This window comes from Pelophylax lessonae (genome assembly GCF_965119305.1).
Source record: "Pelophylax lessonae genome assembly, chromosome: 4".
Lineage (NCBI taxonomy): Eukaryota > Metazoa > Chordata > Amphibia > Anura > Ranidae > Pelophylax > Pelophylax lessonae.
The window spans coordinates 134412941-134433211 of record NC_138771.1 but is presented as its reverse complement, the minus strand read 5'-3'; the positions used below and the strand labels follow the sequence as shown (position 1 = coordinate 134433211).

General features: G+C 43.6%; 1 protein-coding gene across 2 annotated transcripts; it reads left to right on the top strand.

The window, feature by feature from the left end:
- Positions 1-9986: 9986 nt before the first annotated feature.
- Positions 9987-16851, top strand: SENP8 (SUMO peptidase family member, NEDD8 specific). Of its 2 annotated transcripts, none has more exons than XM_082256587.1 (2): positions 9987-10071; positions 16140-16851. In XM_082256587.1, the coding sequence occupies exon 2, from the start codon at positions 16141-16143 to the stop codon at positions 16783-16785; it is 645 nt and encodes a 214-aa protein (XP_082112713.1). In that variant the 5' UTR covers positions 9987-10071; position 16140; the 3' UTR covers positions 16786-16851. The 2 variants fall into 2 exon arrangements, with proteins under 2 accessions (XP_082112713.1, XP_082112714.1); XM_082256588.1 differs by having other exon boundaries at positions 10002-10057.
- Positions 16852-20271: the final 3420 nt, after the last annotated feature.

Below are 20271 nucleotides of genomic sequence, written 5' to 3'. Positions count from 1 at the left end.
TAAATCCTTTTATGTTTATACTGGAATTGTGGCACAGTGTCAGGGTGCGAGGAAACCAGATCATACGAAGATGCAAGCAAAATAAAGCAGTTTATTAGAGCAACAACAATAAACGCACAGCAAGAGTGAGGAGCGAAATCAGGAACAGCCAGGGTCAAGTCCAGAGAGGGTAGTCATCCAAGCCGGGATCGAGTCTAGAAGTGGGTAGTCATCCAAGCCGAGGTCGAGTCTAGAGGTAGGTAGTCTGTCGATGTCGGGTCGTCCAACGATGCCGGGTCGTCTGCCGATGCAGAATTGAGAGCCAGGAAAGTCATCAGCCAAGCCAGGTCACGAATGGAGGAACACGGAGAACAGAAGACTGCTAGCAGTGATGGACCTTGGAGCACAAACACAAGGACAAAAGACTGCAAGCCAACAGGTGATATATATAGTCAGGTGTGCAAAATCATCACTGAGCAATGCCCAGGCAGCAGACAAGTGATGATGCAAACAGAGTTTATAAAAGACAGCAGTCTGCACATGTCCAAGATGGCTGCCAAAAGGAAGGCAAGGTAAGCTCTTGGCACACAGTCACTACTGTTGGTAACTAGGGATGGGCTGAACACCCCCCTGTTCGCAGCAGAACTCCTAAACAGTTGAAAATTTCTAACCTAAACGGCAAAACCCACTGAAGTCTATAGGAGCCGACCATGATAAATCGACAGTGCCCATTTTTAAGGCTTATATGCAAGTAATAGGCCAAAAAAGGGGTATCAGGGTCTGGGTACTGCCCTGGGGGAAATGTATCAATAAAAGAAAAAAATGTATATTTTTTTTCAGGAGCAGTGATTTTAATTATGCTTAAAGTGCTACAATAAAAATGGAAAATTCCCTTATAGTCCCTGGGGGGTCCCCTTAATGTGCCTGTAAAGTGGCGCATCTGTAGCATGCATAAAATATGCTACAGCAAAAACAACATTTCTAAAAAAAAAAAACTAGTCAAATCCCATTTAAAATGACCCACAGTTACAATTGTCGGCACCCGGCTATTGAAAAATAAAGAAAAAAATGGCGTGGCCCCCCCCCCCCCCCCCCCAGTCCATACTAGGCCCTTCAGAATGCATGCCCTGATAAGGGTCAGATATGGATTTGGAGTCGAACCCCACGCCAAAATACATTTTAAAAAAATGGCTTGGTCTCTGCCCAAAATCCATACCAATCCCTTATCCAGGCATGCAGCCTGGTAGGTCAGGAAAGGAGAGGGGACGAGTGAGCGCCCACCCCTTCTGAACCATACCAGACCACATGCCCTCAACATGGGGGGGTGGGTGCTTTGGGTGGGGGGGTCTGCCCCCTCCACTCTAAAGCACCTTGTCCCTATGTTGATGGGGACAAAGACCTCTTCCTGACAACCCTGTGTTGTGGTTGTCGGTGTCTGCGGGCAGGGGACTTATCAAAATCTGGAAGCCCCCTTGCCCCAGATACCGGCCCTCTTCTAATGTGAATAGGTATCGGGTACATAGTACCCCTACCCATTCACCAAAAAAGTGTACAAAAGTAGAAAACACAAGAGACAAGTCCTTTAAAAAATAAAAAGATTGTGTCCCTCTATATAAATCCATCATCAATCACACTGCCAGCCGGGCCCGAAAAATAAAAAAAATGAAAAACACTCCCCCCTCCTGTGAGGCATCCCGCCATATGCCTGCTCTGTGCTTTGACATTTCTTATATAGGCAAGGCAAGGCTACGTCACCCGGTGGCACCGCCCCCTCCCTTCCCTCTGTTTATAACGTTATGTGCCCCACAGTACATGTTTTATAAAAATATGCTGATTTCTACCTTATTTCCGAGCACCTCCCAGCTCTCACGTGACTGCTCAGTGCTCTCCTCTTCTTGGCTGAGAGCTACAGCGGAAGGGGACGAGAAATCCTGCTGACGTCAGGCAGGAGGAGAGAGGCGAGCTGTCATGTGAGCGCCGGGAGGCACTCTAAAATTAGGTAGAAATTGGCATATTTTTTGTAAAACACGTACTGTGAGGCACATATCATTAATAAACAAAGGGAATTGTATGAATATATTACAATTATTTTAGCAGCAGGAAGGGAAGGGGCGGGGAGCAAAGCAGCACTGTCACAAGCTGGTAGGCGGGGGGGCGGGGACAAAAGAGTGCTGTGGATGACAGAGGCACGTAAACTGACTTGGTGTCAGGGCTAAGCAGCCTTGATAAAGTGTGGTCAGTTTACAAGGGGAGGGCAGAACCAGGCAGGATCAGCCAGGTATTTCAGGTTACACAGGGGCCAAATTACACAGCACAAGCACTGTGCTGTTATTCATGCTTTAGGAACAGAATCCATTTTTTTTTTTTTTTTTTTACGATAACAAACGCTTTAGGCTTTATTAGCGCCGGTTCACATATGAGCGACGCTACTTGCAGGGGCGACCTCCGAGATCACGGTGCGAGCAGCGCGCCGCGACCTCGGAGCGGCCGCCACGGACTTCATAACATTGAAGTCTATGGCGGTCGCCTCCTGGTCGCCCCAAAGAAGCTCCGGACCCTTTTTCTAGGTCGGAGCGACTTGTGTCGCTCCTATTAGAACGGGTCCGCAGCTTTCCTATGGGAGGCGACCTGCGGCGACCTGTGAGGCGACCAGGTCGCCTCACAGGTCGCCCTAGTGTGAACCGGGGCTTAATCTCCATTTAAATCTAAACTAGCAGTTATTTGCTGTTTAGTTAGAACATTATACATGTGCTTGAGTGATTGTAGAATTAAGATACTAATGTAGCTTTTTTCAACAACATACAAAATAGCAATAAAAAAAAAAAGGAAAATAAATCAAGTTGTTCTCAGTCTCATTATGCAACTATTGTGTTTGATTTGCCATAAGCCTATAAAGCTTGGTTCATACCCAGGAAATGTTGGAAAGAAGTCCCTGAAACTTGCACCATGCATTTTGTTAGCAGAAGTGTGTCGGTGCCATTAGGAAATGGTACTGCTGCATATCTGCTAAAGGGCAGTGCATTTCTGTGTTTGTTGAGAAAAAATGTGATTTTGTGGGTGTTCCTGATCTGCAGTAATGTGAACCTCATTTTAGGGTCTAAAGAGGCTATCCTCACAGCTCAGGCACAATAAAATGTGGCATATTTGTCTTTAACCACTTCAGCTCCGGAAGGTTTTACCCCCTTAATGACCAGACCATTTTTTGCGATTCGGCACTGCTTTATTTTAACTAACAATTGCGCGGTCGTGCGACACTGTACCCAAATACAATTGATGTCCTTTTTTTTCCCCAGAAATAGAGCTTTCTTTTGGTGGAATTTGATGACCTTTGCGGTTTTTAGAGTTTGTGCTATAAACAAAAAAAGAGTGACAATTTTGAAAAAAAACACAATATTTTTGACTTTCTGCTATAAAACATTCCCAATAAAAAAAAATTAAAAATCAATTTTTTTCATCAGTTTAGGCCAATTTGTATTCTGCTACATATTTTTGGTACAAAAAAAAAAATCCCAAAAAGCGTATTTTAATTAGTTTGCGCAAAAGTTATAGCGTTTACAAACTAAGGGATAGATTTTAGGACTTTTTTCTTTATTAGTAATGGCAGCAATCAGCGATTTTTAGCGGGACTGTGACATAGCAGAAGACAGATTGGACCCCTAACTGACATTTTTGACACTTTTTGGGGACCAGTGACATTATTACGGTGATCAGGGCTAAATAATATGCACTGTTACTGTATAAATAACACTGGCAGGGAAGGGGTTAATACTGGGGGTGATCAAGGGGTTAAATGTAAGCCTAAATGTACTTGCTAACTGTGGGGGGGGGGGGGATCGGTGTTTCAGCTTCGCTGAAACACATGATCTCTCTGTGCCTGTGTGACAGAAGAGCCGACTGTTTTGTTTACAGCTCTCCTGTCAGTTTCTGTGAAGATCGTGGGGAGCCCTCTCCTCCCGTGGTCTGGCTCCCCCGTGTCTTATCCCAGCAGGAGCGCTTGTCCGGCGGCACGCACGTGCTGGCAAAACTGCGTGCACATAATTACGTACATGTACGTGAATATGTGCAGCCGAGTCGCATTGCCACAGTAATTCTGCGTGGGGTGGTCAGCAAGTGGTTAAAGCATAACTGAAGGCAAAACTTTTTTTTATAAGTTTCAGTTTTATAGTGGAGAAGGATTATAACACCTGACAGATTTTATTGCTGTCTGAGACCCTGTTAGGGAATTTATCCTTTCTATTTGTCATGTTTACCGTCATCACCAAAAGTAAAAATGTGCAAGAAAATCCCATTTTTTTTTCTCCAGAACAAGAATAGCGGGAAATCTTCCAATGGGGACACAAGTTCTGCTATTCCTGGTGACAACCAGGGATTCCCTCATTTCCTGTTTTGGTCATGGGACTGGAAGTTAATGGAAATCTCCCCAATGGGACACAGATGGCAAAATAAAAAACCTGAAAGGGGTTATAACTCGCCCCTACTCTATCCAAAATGAAAAAATAACTTTTGCCTTTAGTTCTAAGTAGCTGTGTCAACTTTTCTGTATCCACTTTTTTTTTATATGGGAGCTTTGCCCGTTTTCCAAAGTCTACAAGCATTTTCCTGTGTTTAGAGGTGGAGAAGAATAGATTGTTTATATCTGCCAAAAGATAATTTAACACAGCAAAACATGGAAAGTAGTCCAGCAGGTATAAGCCATGTGGCAATGTTCTGTATAAGTCAATTTAACCTTCACCCAGAAGGAGCGAATTTTAGAACATTCCCACCATAGCTGGAGAAATGACCCCCTCTGGTTGCAGTCCCTTCAACATCTATCAGAAGTACTTTGAAACATTGTTACCAGATGTACTGGGATTCTTTACAAGTGGAAGTAAACTTGTAACAGGATTCTTGCATTTTATTACTTGTGTGGGAGACATGTACCAACAAGGTCATCCTAACCTCCTGGTAAGGGGAGAGTCCTACAAACAACTCTTTCCAAGTGTTCCCTTGGCTTAGCTTGCATTGATGCGTGTAATAGGAGTCAATGTATTTTTGGGAGGAGATGTAGTTTCTCCTATGATTGGTGCAGAGTGTTTCATGCTCTATAAGAGATTTTATGCAAATATTTATTCAGGAAAGATTGTATTTGTAGGCATCTCCATGCATTGGTTGGGAACGTGCCCAGCTCTCCCCTGAACACCACCAGTGGCTTCAGTTTGTTTTATGAAACAATTTTGAAACATTCTGTGCTCATTCACTCATGAGGTTGGGGGATGTACAAATCCCTGTGGTTTAGCCCCTCTTTTACTGCCCACCAACCACTACCCCCTTTAGCTGCAGAGCCATAATGGACGAGAAGGCCTGGCTGACAGTCTCCGCTCTAATTTATCCCAAAGGTGTTCTATCGGGTTGAGGTCAGGACTCTGTGCAGGCCAGTCAAGTTCCTCCACCCCAAACTCACTCATCCATGTCTTTATGGACCTTGCTTTGTGCACTGGTGCACAGTCATGTTGGAACAGGAAGGGGACATACCCAAACTGTTCCCACAAAGTTGGCAGCATGAAATAATCCAAAATGTCTTGGTATGCTAACGCTGTAAGAGTTCCCTTTACTGCAACTAAGGGGTCAAGCCCAACCCCTGAAAAACAACCCCACACCATAATCCCCCTCGACCAAATTATTTGGACCAGTGCACAAATCAAGGCCCATAAAGACATGGGTGAGGGAGTTTGGGATGGAGGAACTTGACTGACACAGAGTCCTGACCTCAACCCTATAGAACACCTTTGGAATGAATTAGAGCAGAGACTGTGAGCCAGGCCTTCTCGACCACATCAGTGTCTGACCTCACAAATGTGCTTCTGGAAGAATGGTCAAACATTCCCATAGACACACTCCTAAACCTGGAGGACAGTCTTCCCAGAAGAGTTGAAGCTGTTATAGCTGCAAAGGGTGGGCCAACTCAATATTGAACCCTGCGGACTATCACTGGAATGTCATTAGAGTTAGTGGCATGTAAAGCAGGTGTCCCAATACTTTTGGTAATATAGTGTATGTAAGTATGAAAGCAATGGTGTCACCCTTTAACCACTTAAGCCCCGGAAGATTTTACCCCCATTCCGACCAGGGGGTATTTTGCGATTCGGCACTGCGTGACGTTAACGGACAATTGCGCGGTCGTGCGACGCTGTACCTAAACGAATTTGGCGTCCTTTTTTTTCCCACAAACAGAGCTTTCTTTTGGTGGTATTTGATCACTTGTGCGATTTTTTGATCACGCGCTATAAACAAAAAAAGAGCGTCAATTTTGCAAAAATAACAATATTTTTCCCATTTTTTTATATGAAATTCCCCAAAAAAAAAATTTAAAAATCAAAATTTTTTTACTTTTTCGGCCAATTTGTTTTATGCTACCTATGTTTGGTAAAAAAAAATCGCAAAAAGCGTATTTTGATTGGTTTGCGCAAAAGTTATCGCGTTTACTAACAAAGGGAAAGATTTCTGTCATTTTTGTTGTTTTTTTTTTTAACGTGTAATGGCGGCGATCTGCGATTTTTTTTGCGGTACTGCGACATTGGGGCGGACAGATCGGACCCTTGACTGACATTTTTGACACTTTTGGGGTTACCAGTGACATTTCTACAGTAATCAGTGCTATATATATGCACTGTTACTGTAAAAATACACTGGTAGTGAAGGGGTTAACTTTATTTGGGAGGGAGGGGCTGTGTGTATCCCTAGGGGCGTGCTTTCTACTGTGATTGGCTGGGGCTTGAGCTGTATGGACACTGATCAACGGATCTACATACTAGATCCGAGTGATCAGTATCCTAACAGCAAGGAGAATGACAGGTGGCTTGCTTACACAAGCTGCCTGACATTCTCCCTCTCCCCCGCCGATCGCCGAGTGACCGGCGGACATTGGGTCCGCCGGTCACACGCGCGGGGGGGGTCCGTGACCACGCGGGAGCGCGCCTCCGGGGGCGCGCGCTCGCTCCCTAGACCCTCACAAGCTAGTGACGTAGCCCTACGTCACTTTGCCTGTGAGGGGCTGACTGCCGACGTAGATCGGCGTTAGGCAGTCGGCAAGTGGTTAATGTGCCCTGCAAAAGATATTCTGTATTCCATCCAAGTCTAGGATACTTTTTAATAATAGGAAAGGGCAGTCTTTGGGGATAACTATTGCTCTTCCCCTGGATTTTCTAATTGGGAAATTATACTCCAGTACCACTGTTTGTAAACTAGCCAAAAAATGAGTGAAATATTTTTCTTTAAAATTTTCCCCACATTTACACATACTGTATGTCAAGCTGTTCAGTAAAACTGACAGATACACGGGTTGGGAGAAATCATAAAAGCTTGAAGCATTAAGGCTCCTTTCCTGCTAGTGGTAGTGTTTACCGCCCCATTCTGAAAAGCGATTCACGGTGGACTGCTTTTCAGAGGACACTGAAAGGAGGTTAGTGGGCATTCAGGAGGCAATACCACCTTCTTAAAGTGTTTATAAAGGTTCTTTAAAATAACAAACATGTTATACTTACCTGCTCTGTGCAAGGGTTTTGCACAGAGCAGCCCCGATCCTCCTCTTCATCAGGTGCTACCACGGAGGGCCGCTTTCCATGAGGGCACCCGTGCGGGCTCGCCTCTGAGTCCCACTGCTGCGTCCATTGACACAGATAGCAGGACCCCCGTTCTCATGTCACTTGATTTGATTGACAGCAGCAGGAGCCAATGGCTCCTGTTGCTTTCAGTCTATCCAATGAGGACCCGAGGCAGTGGCTGGAGCTGCTGGGCTCGTGCTCGTCGCTGGAAAGTTCAGGTTCAGGTAAGAATAATGGGAGGTCTGGGGGGCAGCGACACAGAGAAATGAGGCCCCATTCACATCTGCTGATTTGGGATCACGGGTAGAATCGCTGCAATTCTGCCTGCGATTCCAAATTGCACTACAATAGTGACAAAACACACCACGTGTCTTTGGATGCCATTCATTTTTAATGTCACCTCAGACGGGTTTTGCGATAAATCCTGCGGCAATCATGGCAAACCACATTGAGCAAAGCTTGTCGCCCAAAAAGGAGCAGGAGCTTCTTTTTTCATTTGAATGGGCTGAAATTACTCTAGGTCGCAACAAAAGTAGTGCATGCACTACTACTCAAATACGCACTGCATTATTGCATGGTACTGCGGTACCCTGCGATCCAGTGCAGGCACATGCCCTGCGTTTACGAGCTATGTTTCGGTGTCATTCGGAGTATATTGCACCCAGCGCGTTTTGAACGCAGTGCTGGAAACGCTCACGCAACGCGGGTTTCCTGCACCAGGTTCTGATGGGAAGCACCTTGAATGCTCACAGTGGTACACGCGAACAGATTAACCATTCACGAGATATGAGGACTCCTGTCTGATGATGCAGCCAGGCTGCTGATTCACCCTGCCACTAGGTGAATTTGGATTAAGTCTCTATCCAGAAGACTTGATTAATTTATTCTCTTCAGGATACTGTCCTAGTAATTCCTTTCACTTGACACACTGACTATCCTACTCCTGGGTGGCCCCCCTCAGGTCAGGCCCCTTGACACGATCCCCATAACTCACAATACTGTTTTTCGAGGGTCTCCAGTGTCTCTCCCTCCCCCTTTAGTCGGTTCTCCTGGACCTCTGGGTTCAGTTCCGTTCCTTTGATCTCCAGGCTGACCGCCTGTGCCTATGTGCCACAACTACAGAGAAGGAGGCAGCCGCCACCCTTCCTTTGGGACCCTCCCTTTTTTGTTGTAAACACAGCTGACCGTTCTTCTCTCTGGAATGATCACAGAGTGCCTGTGATCCTTCTATATAAGATCACAGGTCCCTGTGATAATTTCACAAGCCCCACCCGCATACAGTACACATTTAACCCTTTGATCGCCCCTGGGTTAACTAACCCCTTCTCACTGGTCACTGGTCCTCCCAAAAGTGTCAAAAATGTCAGTTAGGGGTCCGATCTGTCCGCCACAATGTCGCAGTCGTGCTAAAAATCGCAAATCGTCGTCATTACTAGTAAAAAAAAAAAAAAAACAATAAAAATGACATAAATCTTTCCGGTAGTTAGTAGACGCAATAACTTTTGCGCAAACCAATCAGAATACGCTTATTGCGTTTTTTTTTTTTTTTTTTAACCAAAAATATGTAGCAGACAACAAATTGGCCTAAAATGTTAAAAAATTTTGATTTTTAAATTTTTTTTGGGGGGAATGTTATATAGCAGAATGTAAAAAATATTGTTTTTTTTTTTTTTTCAGAATTATCGCTCTATTTTTGTTTATAGTGCAAAAAATAAAAATCGCAGAGGTGATCAAATACCACCAAAAGAAAGCTCTATTTGTGTGAAAAAAGGACATCAATTTTTTTTAGGTACAGCGTCACACGACCGCACAATTGTCCGTTAAAGTAACGCAGTGCCGAATCCCAAAAAATGGCCTGGACATTAAGGGGCAAATCCTTCCGGTCCAGAAGTGGTTAAGGAAGAAGATTTATTTCACACCACCTACAAATATTGGTGAAGGGATTTATTCACTATTTTTGAAGGACCTTTGGACATAGAGACTATATCTATGTTTTGTTTTTGTTTTTTTATATTCATCCCATATCACTGCTGTTTTGTGCATTTATCTCTAATACATTGGGATTTATTTGTACGTTTTGTTGCTTAAGCACATTTACCATTTGACCTACGTGTTGCACTTCATTTATTATATATCCTAATGATCACCTATTATTGATTATTGGATTGATAGTTTTGCACCTTTTATTTATTTATTATTATAGGTTTAGATTCACATGTCTGTAGAGACAGTTATACACATTTTACTTTTTGAAGGGTAGAGCTACACTAGTATATATATTTTGACTAACAAAAGGTTGAGAAACACTGCTATGTACATTTGTGCTGGTCTACAAGAAAATGGCCGCCACTGTAACACAGTGTATATGACTTCCTCCTCTCTAGTGCTGAGAAGTGTTTCCGGTGATGTCATCATTTGGGGACGGGAGTGGAGGCTGTTTGTAGTTAACTCTCTAGATGCCGGAAGTGGTGTTTGCCATGTAACAGTGTCGTGCTCCTGTGCTGCAGTTGCTGTGAGTTGTCCTGTCTGTGCTGGGTTATATCCTATTATCCCTCTATGTATGTTCTGGGCTTCCTACTAGACTACACTGTGAATGTAATGTGCACCCCTGGGAGGAAATGCTGTAGGTTTTAGAGGAAGCCATGATTCCAGTTAGAGTTATATGATGCTTGTATGTATTCCCAGCTCTCTCAGCACCTACACACATTTATTATTGCATTTATATGTCATACAATAGTCACACCAATAGACGCTGAAGACAGAAATGTGACCGCTTTTACTTGCCGCATGATTTATAATTCTGTTCAGCCGTGTCTGAGATTTATTCACTCCAAGCCTTGGTTCACACCAGTGCGACTCTGGAATCGCACAATTTCAAAGCTGCAGATCAGTGTGATTTGGCTCTCTGATTTCAGTGCAGCTTGCTACTTAATTTAACAGAAGTCAATGCAAATCACAATGAAATCGCAAAAAAAAAAAAGTAGTGAAGGGTCGCAATGATTTGAACATTTCCATTACTGGCAATTTTTAAACGGTGAAATCGCACCGGTGTGAACCAGGGCTACGGCCCCATTCACACCTTTAGCGTTTTGTAGCTTGACGCACAAAGCTCCAAACACTGGAGGAGGAAAAAAAAATCAATGATTCTCTATAGAGACGGTTCACATCTCCACTACAGACGTAATAGACTGGCTGAAGACAGACATGTGACCGATTTTACTTGCCGCATGATTTATAATTCTGTTCAGCTGTGTCTGAGATTTACTCACTCCAAGCCCTGGTTCACACCAGTGCGACTCAGGAATGGCACGATTTCAAAGCAGCAGATCAGTGTGATTTGGCTCTCTGATTTCATTGCAGCTTGTGACTTCATTTAACAGAAGTCAATGCAAATCGCAATTGGATCGCAAAAAAAAAGTAGTGAAGGGTCGCAATGATTTGAACAGTTCCATTGCTGGCAATTTTTGAACTGTCTAATCGCAATGAAATCGCAATCCACTACAAGTCGCCTGAAGCTCAAAAATGTTCTGGAGCTTTCTTTGTATGCTTGAATTACTGCGTTTCTTTTGTTAAAAAATGCATGGAAACGCTTGATTTGAGGCCCCGTTCACATTGGGGCGATCCGACTTCCCGGGCAACCTCCGAGGTCGCGGCGCGCTGCTCGCACCGCGATCTCGGAGCGGCCGGCACGGAGTTCATAACATTGAAGTCTATGACGGTCGCCCCAAAGAAGCGCCGGACCCTTATTCTAAGTCGGAGTGACTTGTGTCGCTCCTATTAGAACGGGTCCACAGCTTCTCTTTGGAAGGCGACGTACGGCGACCTGTGAGGCGACCAGGTCGCCTCACAGGTCGCCCCAGTGTGAACGGGGACTAAGCGTGTTTTGTTTTTTTTTTTTGCTCAAATGCAAGCATTAAATAAAAATAAATATAAATAAATAAAGTAAATTTTAGACCCCTTTCACACGGGCTTTCCGATCCGATCTGCCTGTCAGTTTTCAATGCGGACCTGATCGGATGCTCCATGCAGCCCTATGGAGCAGCGGATATCAGCGCTGATGTGTCCACTAACACCCGCTGCTACCTGATCCGATCCTGTCTGTTAAATCCAGATGGATGCAAACTCTATTTTCCATCTGTCTGGAGGATTGGATGTAAATGAACAGGCGGTCCATTTTCATCCGATCTCCTAAAGAGGAGCAGGGCTCTGACAGGTCTGTCTCTGCAAAGTAAGCCGAGGCGGAGCTGTCATCCTTCTGCTCAGCGGGGATCAGCGGATCGATCTCTGCTGAGCAAAATGGAGTCCGCTGGGGGGAAAGCCCCTTAATAGTCATAAATGTAAAAAATATATTCAAATAAATAAAATAACCCTAATAATAACCCTAACCCCAATATTATCCCCTAATAATAATCCCTAACCCAACAAATAATGAAATAAACCCCTAACCTTTAACCCCTTACAAAAAAAAGTAAAAAAAATATATAAATAATAAAAGTGGATGAAAAAGCTGAAAAACATAGCAACAAATGATGAAACGGATGATATCTTTCTCTATTAGCTAATAAAAAACCTGGCAAAGCTAAAAGAACACTTTATAAACTCTGTACAAAAACACGCAAAAAATACTCACAAAATGACACTGAATGCAGCCGAATGGCTCCTTTACACCAGATACAGTCCAATGCATTTTTAACCCTTTTTCTGCCACCACTGTAAGGTTTATGTTGATGGCAGTAGGGGGTTTCACACACACTTCCGGTGGCTGGAGCTGTCAGCATATTAATAAAATCAATTTAGTGTCTGTTCAGCCCCTGGATTATTTTCTGTGACCCCCCCCCCCCCAGAGTGCACCCCAAGTGCAATTTGCACCTTTACCATGCTTATCGGGCTAAGCAGTCCCACCTGCGGATGCCTCTGGTTGGAGGGGAGTGAGGCAAGCAAACATCTGTTCACTGATCTCCCCAGCTAGAATGAACCTACAAGCAACCTGTAAAATGTCACTTCCAGTTTCCGGTGACACTTTCTCTGGCACTTGCCACCAGGGAACTAAAAACGATTGCAGCACAAATTGGGCTCAGTTAGCTTCAATGGAAGGCAGGTGAGGAGGACTCATGGGTCTAAAAGTCCCCATGATGCCTCTGTAATGAGAACCTGTCTTAAAATATATCACATTAATACTAAACCCCGGACCCTGCATTCCTTACATATGGTCTCCCACAGTGCACAGAACTCGGACATGTAATAGTTTTAGTAACCTCCATAGTTAGACACTTTTTTATGGTGGGCACTCGGCAAAGAGTCACCAGGAGCGCCGGCGGGGGACCCCAGGAGAAGGATCGGACATTTTTAAAAAATGTTGGTGTTGGGCTCCAGTTCTAGACTCCTCCATACTCTGTGTCCCCCCCCCCCCGACCCTTTTCCTTTTTTCCCCATTCACCCCCTTTTGTTTTGTTTTTTTATCTTCTGTCCTCTTCCCTCTCTTTCTTTACTTCTCTTCTATTTCTTCATATCCATACATAGCGGACAAGCTATCCATAATGGGGTGCCACTAGAAGGGGCCTTCCACCTTACCTGGAGACCTCATGGAGGCCTTCATACTCGTATAGTGTCTCCACTATGACTATGTGGGATCTCATATCTCTCATTTAGAGGGTTGCTTCTCCGTATTTTGTCATGGAGTATATATAACCTTATATTTATATATTTGCTCCTTTTATGGCTCCGTGGATAGTCCTGCAGAACTATGATCATTTTATAGAAGAAGGCCGAGTTGTGTGGAGATGATTTCAATGCTCAGTTTCTATATCTTGGAAATGTTGCATACTTAGGTCACTGTATACCCCGCACTGTACGCTTTTTTGTTTGGATGTGTCTTATTCTCATTTTGGAGCTTTACAATCACTTTAAATGTATTTTTAAGGTAAGCAATGTAAGTACCTTAATTTGACCTGGTATCATCCTCTTGCAGTCCCCGTACAGCCAAGCTTAGACTGGGAGATGGAAAGCAGCATAAGAAGCCTGAAGAGCAGCTTAAAGTGACACTAAAAAAATATTCCTCTTCTCCAAAATTAATTTATACATATCCACTACTTTATTGGTCTTCTAATCTATTTTTTTTTATTAACCACTTAAGGACCAGGCCTATTTCTGACACTTGTTTACAAGTTAAAATCAGTATTTTTTGCTAGAAAATTACTTAGAACCCCCTAAACACACAGTAAAGTTAGCCCAATTTTTACGCCAAGTAAATAGATACCCAACATGTCATGTTTCAAAATTGTGCACGCTCATGGAATGGCAACAAACATTGGTAATTAAAAATCTCCATAGGCAACGCTTTAAAAATTTCTACAGGTTACCAGTTTAGAGTTACAGAGGAGGCCTAGAATTATTGATCTCGCTCTAATGATTGTGGCAATACCTCACATGTATTGTTTGAACACCGTTTACATATATGGGTGCGACTTGCATATGCGTTTGCTTCTGCGTGCGAGCTTGGAGGGAAAGGGCGCTTTAAATTTTTTTTTTTTCTTATTTATTTTACCTTTTATTTTTTTGTGTTTACACTGTCCCTTTAAAAAAAGTTTGTTTGATCACCTTTATTCATATTACAAGGAATGTAAACATCTCTTGTAATAGAAATAAGCAGGGCAGGTCCTCTTTATTGTGAGATCTGGGGTCAAAAAGACCTCAGATCTCACATCTACCCTTAAAAGCAAAAAAAAATAAAATAAAAAAATGTCAATTTCATTTAGCATGAAAAAAAAAATGGGCCCTTTAAAGCCATTGGGAAGAAGCAAGGTATGACATTGCTCCAGTCCTCCAAGGCCATAGAGTTGAGTGGGGGCCATCTTGCCCTTGCCTGACTTCCTGCCAGGGACGTGGACGGACTGGATCTTTTTCCCTTCTACCGACGGCTCTGGTAAGTGGGGAAAACGACCGGGAGGTGGCAGGAGCACCTCTCCTGTCGCCCATGAAAGTCAACCCGTGGCGAATCCACCGCTGGGACCCCTTTTATGTGAAAGAAGACCGCCCACCCTGTAAGAAAACACCTTTTAATGTCAAAGTACCGGCGTAAAACTGCGGCGGGCGATCCGGAAGTGGTTAAATTTTTTATGTTGTGCTTTTCTGTCACCTTGTAAAGTCCCATGCGACTTTGAGGTGCTGCACCAGTTTGCAAAATTAGTTCCTGCACTACTTTTACAGATTTTGGGTGTGACTTCAATAGACATCTGTGCATGAAGCCGCACAGATGTCTTTCAAGTCGCACCCAATGTCGCGGCTTTGAAATCATGTGATTTCAGATGAAGTTGCACCCTTTCAAAGCCGTGTTCAGTGTGAATCAGGGCTAAAAATATATAAACCTTTTCGATTTTTGGCCTAGGGCATCCTGCATTTTCGGTTTTGACACCAAAGTTTCTATTCGGCGCACGTCTACCTCTTACCCACTGCCGACATGAGTGTGGCAGTTCTCATAGGCACCAATGCAGGACGTGACTTTTTTTTGTTTCCCTTCTTGCTAATTTTTATTTATGTCAGTATGTTTAACCGATTGCCGACCATATCACTTAGATATTAGGCGGCTCTGCTGCGCCAGATCACGAACTAGGTACATGATCCGGCACTTCCAGGTAGGGGGCATGCGTACACCCGCCAATTGTTGGAAAGACACACAGGACAGAGCTCTGCCTATGTAAACAAGGCAAAGTTCTGTCCTGTCAGTGGGGAAGTAATAGATTTTCTTTCCCTGCAAAACCGGGAATAAAATCCATTACTTCCTCTAGTAAAATCACCTCACACAGTACACCAAAACACTGGCTAGGCACACAGTTAACCCTTTGATCGCCCTAGATGTTTAACCCCTTCCCATCCAGTGTCATTAGTACAGTAAGTGCATATTTTTAGCACTGATCACTGTATTAGTGTCACTGGTCCCCAAAAAGTGTCAGTCAGTGTCCGATTGTCCGCCACAATATCGCAGTCCTACTATAAGTCGCTGATCGCCCCCATAACTTGTAAAAGAAATTAAAATAAATAAAAATTCCAGTATACGTCCCATAGTTCGTAGATGCTATAACTTTTGCACAAACCAATCAATATACGCTTATTGTTTTTTTTTTATCATAATATGTAGCAGAATACATATTGGCCTAAAGTTATGAAGACATTTTTATTTTATTTTTATTGGATGTGTTTTATAGCAAAAAAAATTAAAAAATTGTCGGCATTTTTTTGTTTTTAATTAAAAAAAAAAACCTCAGTGGTGATCAAATACCACCAAAAGAAAGCTCTATCTGTGGGGAAAAAAGGACATAAATGTAATTTTTGTACAGCATTGCATGACCGCACAATTGTCAAAGTACCGGAGTGCCGTATCACAAAAAATGGCCTTGTCATGAGGGGGGTTAATCTTCTGGAGGTCAAGTGGTTAAAAAAAGGCTTGTGTGGTAAAGGTAAGCAAGACAATAATTGAATAATTCATTATGAGACTAAGGTTTATGTTTATTAATGCAGATGAAACCCCTGTCCTTTTTTCATCACTTTATAGTTTAATCCTTCATTTTGTTTCTTGTCTTTCAGAATGGAGCAGGTTATATTAAGTTATGGTGACTCCCTTTTACGCTCTTCTGATGTTACTCTACTTGATGCCCCACATTGGTTGAATGATAACATCATCGGCTTTACCTTTGAGTTCTTGTCATCGTCCTTAGCACCATCTATAGCTGAAAGAGTTTCTTTCCTCAGCCCTGAAGTCAGCCAGTTCATCAAATGCTGTGGGAGTGAAGCCAAAGAGTTCCTACAGCCACTGGAACTTCCTAACAAAGACCTTGTTTTGTTGCCTGTGAATGATAATGCAGGGTCGGAAGCAGGTGGCACACACTGGAGCCTCCTTGCCTACCTCCGTAGGTTCAATGGATTTCTTCATTTCGACTCTGCACCAGGGACTAATGCCCCACATGCCAAGCGCATGGCAAAAAACCTAAGTAGGTTGCTGGGTGGTAATCCTCATTGCCAGGAGGAGAAGGCACCTGTCCAGCACAACAGCTATGATTGTGGAATGTATGTGGTATGTGTGGCTGAAGCGCTGTGTGAGCAGTATTTTCTTGCGGATAAAAATCTGAACTTTCAAAATATTACACCCCAGTATGTTACACAGAAGAGGAAAGAGTGGAAAGAGATCATCAGGGGACTGAGTTCTCATTCCAAGACAAGTTCTGGCTTTTGAGATGCTCATGCAAGAAGAGAACTTGAAAAATCAGTTTTGCTTTTGACTACTACCAGATTTAAGTTATGATCGAATGCATTAAAATTGGTCAATTACCATACTGATATTTATTTTTTTTTCATTCAAGAGACAGTATCTGTTTTAGCATGGTGTGTTTAAAAGTTACCAGCAGGTACGTCATCTTCCATAAGGAGCTTAATGATATTGTATGCATACAGAAGTGAAAAATGCAGATGTGTGAATTGGCTGTATACTTTATAGCAGCCGTCATTAAAGGGCGAACCCACGGTCCGGACATAGACGGAGCGACGCTCCTTTCCGGACCGTCAGCCTGCCAGTCTGAAGTGCCAAATCCTCTCCGCTCAGTAGTCATTGGTTGCTGGGACCACGGGTGTCCCAGCAACCGATGACGCCTCGAGTGCGCCCTGCCCCTTCAGCAAGATTCTTGGCACAGCTCCCATCCCCTGCAGCTTGCTAGCGCTCCTGCTCCCGCCTGCCCGCAAAGTATACTGTTTACATCTGCTATTATGCTGGTTACATGCTAGTATGCAGTTAACATGGACACGCTGATGGGCATATTGAATGTTAAGGGGCACGCTGATGGGCATAATGTATGTTAATATGTAGCCAACAGTGTGCTTCTTAACATATGTGCCCATCAGATTGCCCCTTACCAAAGGGTCACTCTGACGGGCACATACTATGGAAAGGGGCACTCTAATAGGCACACCGGGGCTCTCTGATGGTCAAATGTGATGGAAAGGGCCACGTTGATGGGCGCATACTAGGGAAAGGGGAAATACAATGTAAAGGGGCACTCTGATGGGGAAATATGATGGAAGGGGGCACTCTGATATGGACACCTAATATAAAGGAGCACTCTGATGGGGGAACCATATGTAAGGAGTCACTGTGATGGGGGCACTTAATTTAATGGGGCACTTTGGTGGGGACAACTGATGTAAGGGGGCACACTGATGAGAGACACCTGATGTAAGTGGGCACTCTGATGGGAATACCTGATGTAAGGTGGCACTGTGATAGGGACATCTGATGTAAAAGGCCACTTTTATGGGGAAAACTTATGTAAAGGGGCACTCTGATGGGGACAGCTGATGTAAAAGAGCACTCTGATGGGCACACCTAATGTAAGGGGGGAACTCTGTTGGGGACAACTGATGTAAGGGGGCCTTTATGCAGAAACCTTAAGTAGGTTGGCACTCTCATGGGGATACCTGATGTAAGGTGGCACTCTAATGGGAACACATTACTTAAAGAGGCATTCTGATGGGGACACCTGATATAAGGGGGTACACTGACCTTGCCCAATGTAATGAATTACTCTGGTAGAGGAACACTAACGAGGACATTTACAAAGTATTACCAGAGTGTGTGCAGGGAACGGTAACAAAATCACCAGAGAGCATGGCTTGTGCCAAAAAAAGGAAATTAGATGCTGTAAAGCAAGCCTTCAAAGATGAATGGAAAGACCAATATACAGTCAATGGCCACTTTATTAGGTACACCTTGCTAGTACTGGGTTGGACCTCCTTTTACCTTCAGAACTGCCCTAATTCTTTGTGGCATAGATTCATCAATGTGTTGGAAATGTTCCTTAGAGATTTTGGTCCATATTGACATAACCGCATCATGCAGTTGCTGCCGATTTGTCGGCTGCACATCCGTGATGCGAATCTTCGGTTCCACCACATCCCAAAGGTGCTCTATTGGATTGAGATCTGGTGACTGTGGAGGTCATTGGAGTACAGTGACCTCATTGTCATGTTCAAGAAACCAGTCTGAGATGATTTATACTTTGTGACATGGTACATTATCCTGCTGGAAGAAGCCATCAGAAGATGGGTACGCTAGTCATAAAGGGATGGACATGGTCAGCAACAATGCATCAATACTTAAACAATGCTAAATTGGTACTAAGGGGCCCAAAGTGTGGCAAGAAAATATCCACCACACCATTACACCAGTGTTTCTCAACTCTGATCCTCAGGGCACACTAACAGGCCAGGTATGCAAGAAAACTGAAATACATTCCAGGTGATATCATTTGCTGCTCAGTGATTGCAGTGTTCTAGTCTGCATCTCCCCAAGGTAATACTTAAAATCTGGCCTGTTAGTGTGCCCTGAGGACAGAAGTTGAGAAACCCTGCATTACACTACCAGCCTGAACCGTTGATACAAGGAAGGATCTGTGTTTCATGTTGTTTACGCCAAATTCTGACCCTACCATCTGAATTTCGCAGCTTAAATTGAGACTCCTCAGACCAGCCAATGTTTTTCTAATCTTCTATTGTCCAATTTTGAGTCTGTGCAAATTGTAGCCTCAGTTACCTGCTCTTAGCTGACAGGAGTGGCACCTGGTGTGGTCTTCTGCTGCTGTAGCCCATTTGCTTCAAGATTCAAACTGTTGTGCGTTTAGAGATGATATTCTGCATACCTTGGTTGTAACGAGTGGTTATTTGAGTTACTGTTGCCTTTCTGTCATCTGGAACCAGTCTGCCCATTCTCCTCTGACATCAACAAGGCATTTTCTTCCACACAACTGCCGCTCACTGGATATTTTCTCTTTTTCGGACCATTCTCTGTAAACCCTAGAGACGGTTGTGTGTGAAAATCCCAGTAGATCAGTTTTTAAAATACTCAGACCAGCCCATCTGGCACCAACAACCATGCCACGTTCAAAGTAATTTAAATCATCTTTCCATTCTGATCCTCAGTTTGAACTTCAGCAAGTCATCTTCATCACGTCTATATGCTTAAATGCATTAAGCTGCTGCCATGGGATTGGCTGATTAGCAGTTTGTGTTACCAAGCAATTAAACAGGTGTACCTAATAAAGTGGCCAGTGAGTGTATGTTCATCCTTCCTATGGGAAGTTTAAAACCAGTTTGTCTCATTTGTTGTGAAACTGGCGAATAAAAAGTAGCAGTGTGAAGAGCCACTACAAAACAAAACGCACTTCGTTTGAGCAAAAATCCACAGCATTCCGAGGTGAGGACACGAAAAATAACTGAACTGAGATCTTAGTATGACAGATCCACCAATCGTTCATCACATTGTAACACTCATACGTTTTTTGTTAGTGAATGGATTTGCAGCTGCAGAATTATTACACTCAGTAGTCATGTAGAGAATGTGTTGAACAACATATCCAACTCTCAGGACTTCATCACTGTGTACAGCCTGTTATGCAAATATACATACACTCAATATGATGTTCCTGGAGTGATAGAATGTATATGATAGAATAGAGGTGAGAGACAGGCAATAGAATGGTGAGCACTTAGTAGTAGTATTCAGGAGAGTGGTAGGTGATGATAGTATGCAGATAGGTTTTAGCAATCATGTATAGCAGGCATCACTAAATGGCGGCCCGCGGTCCGTTTCCGGCCCCCCTCCTTCCCCCTCCCGGACCGCAGCTGTCTCGCCATTTATCAGCCTGCTCTCCTTTCAGCTGTGATGATTTCT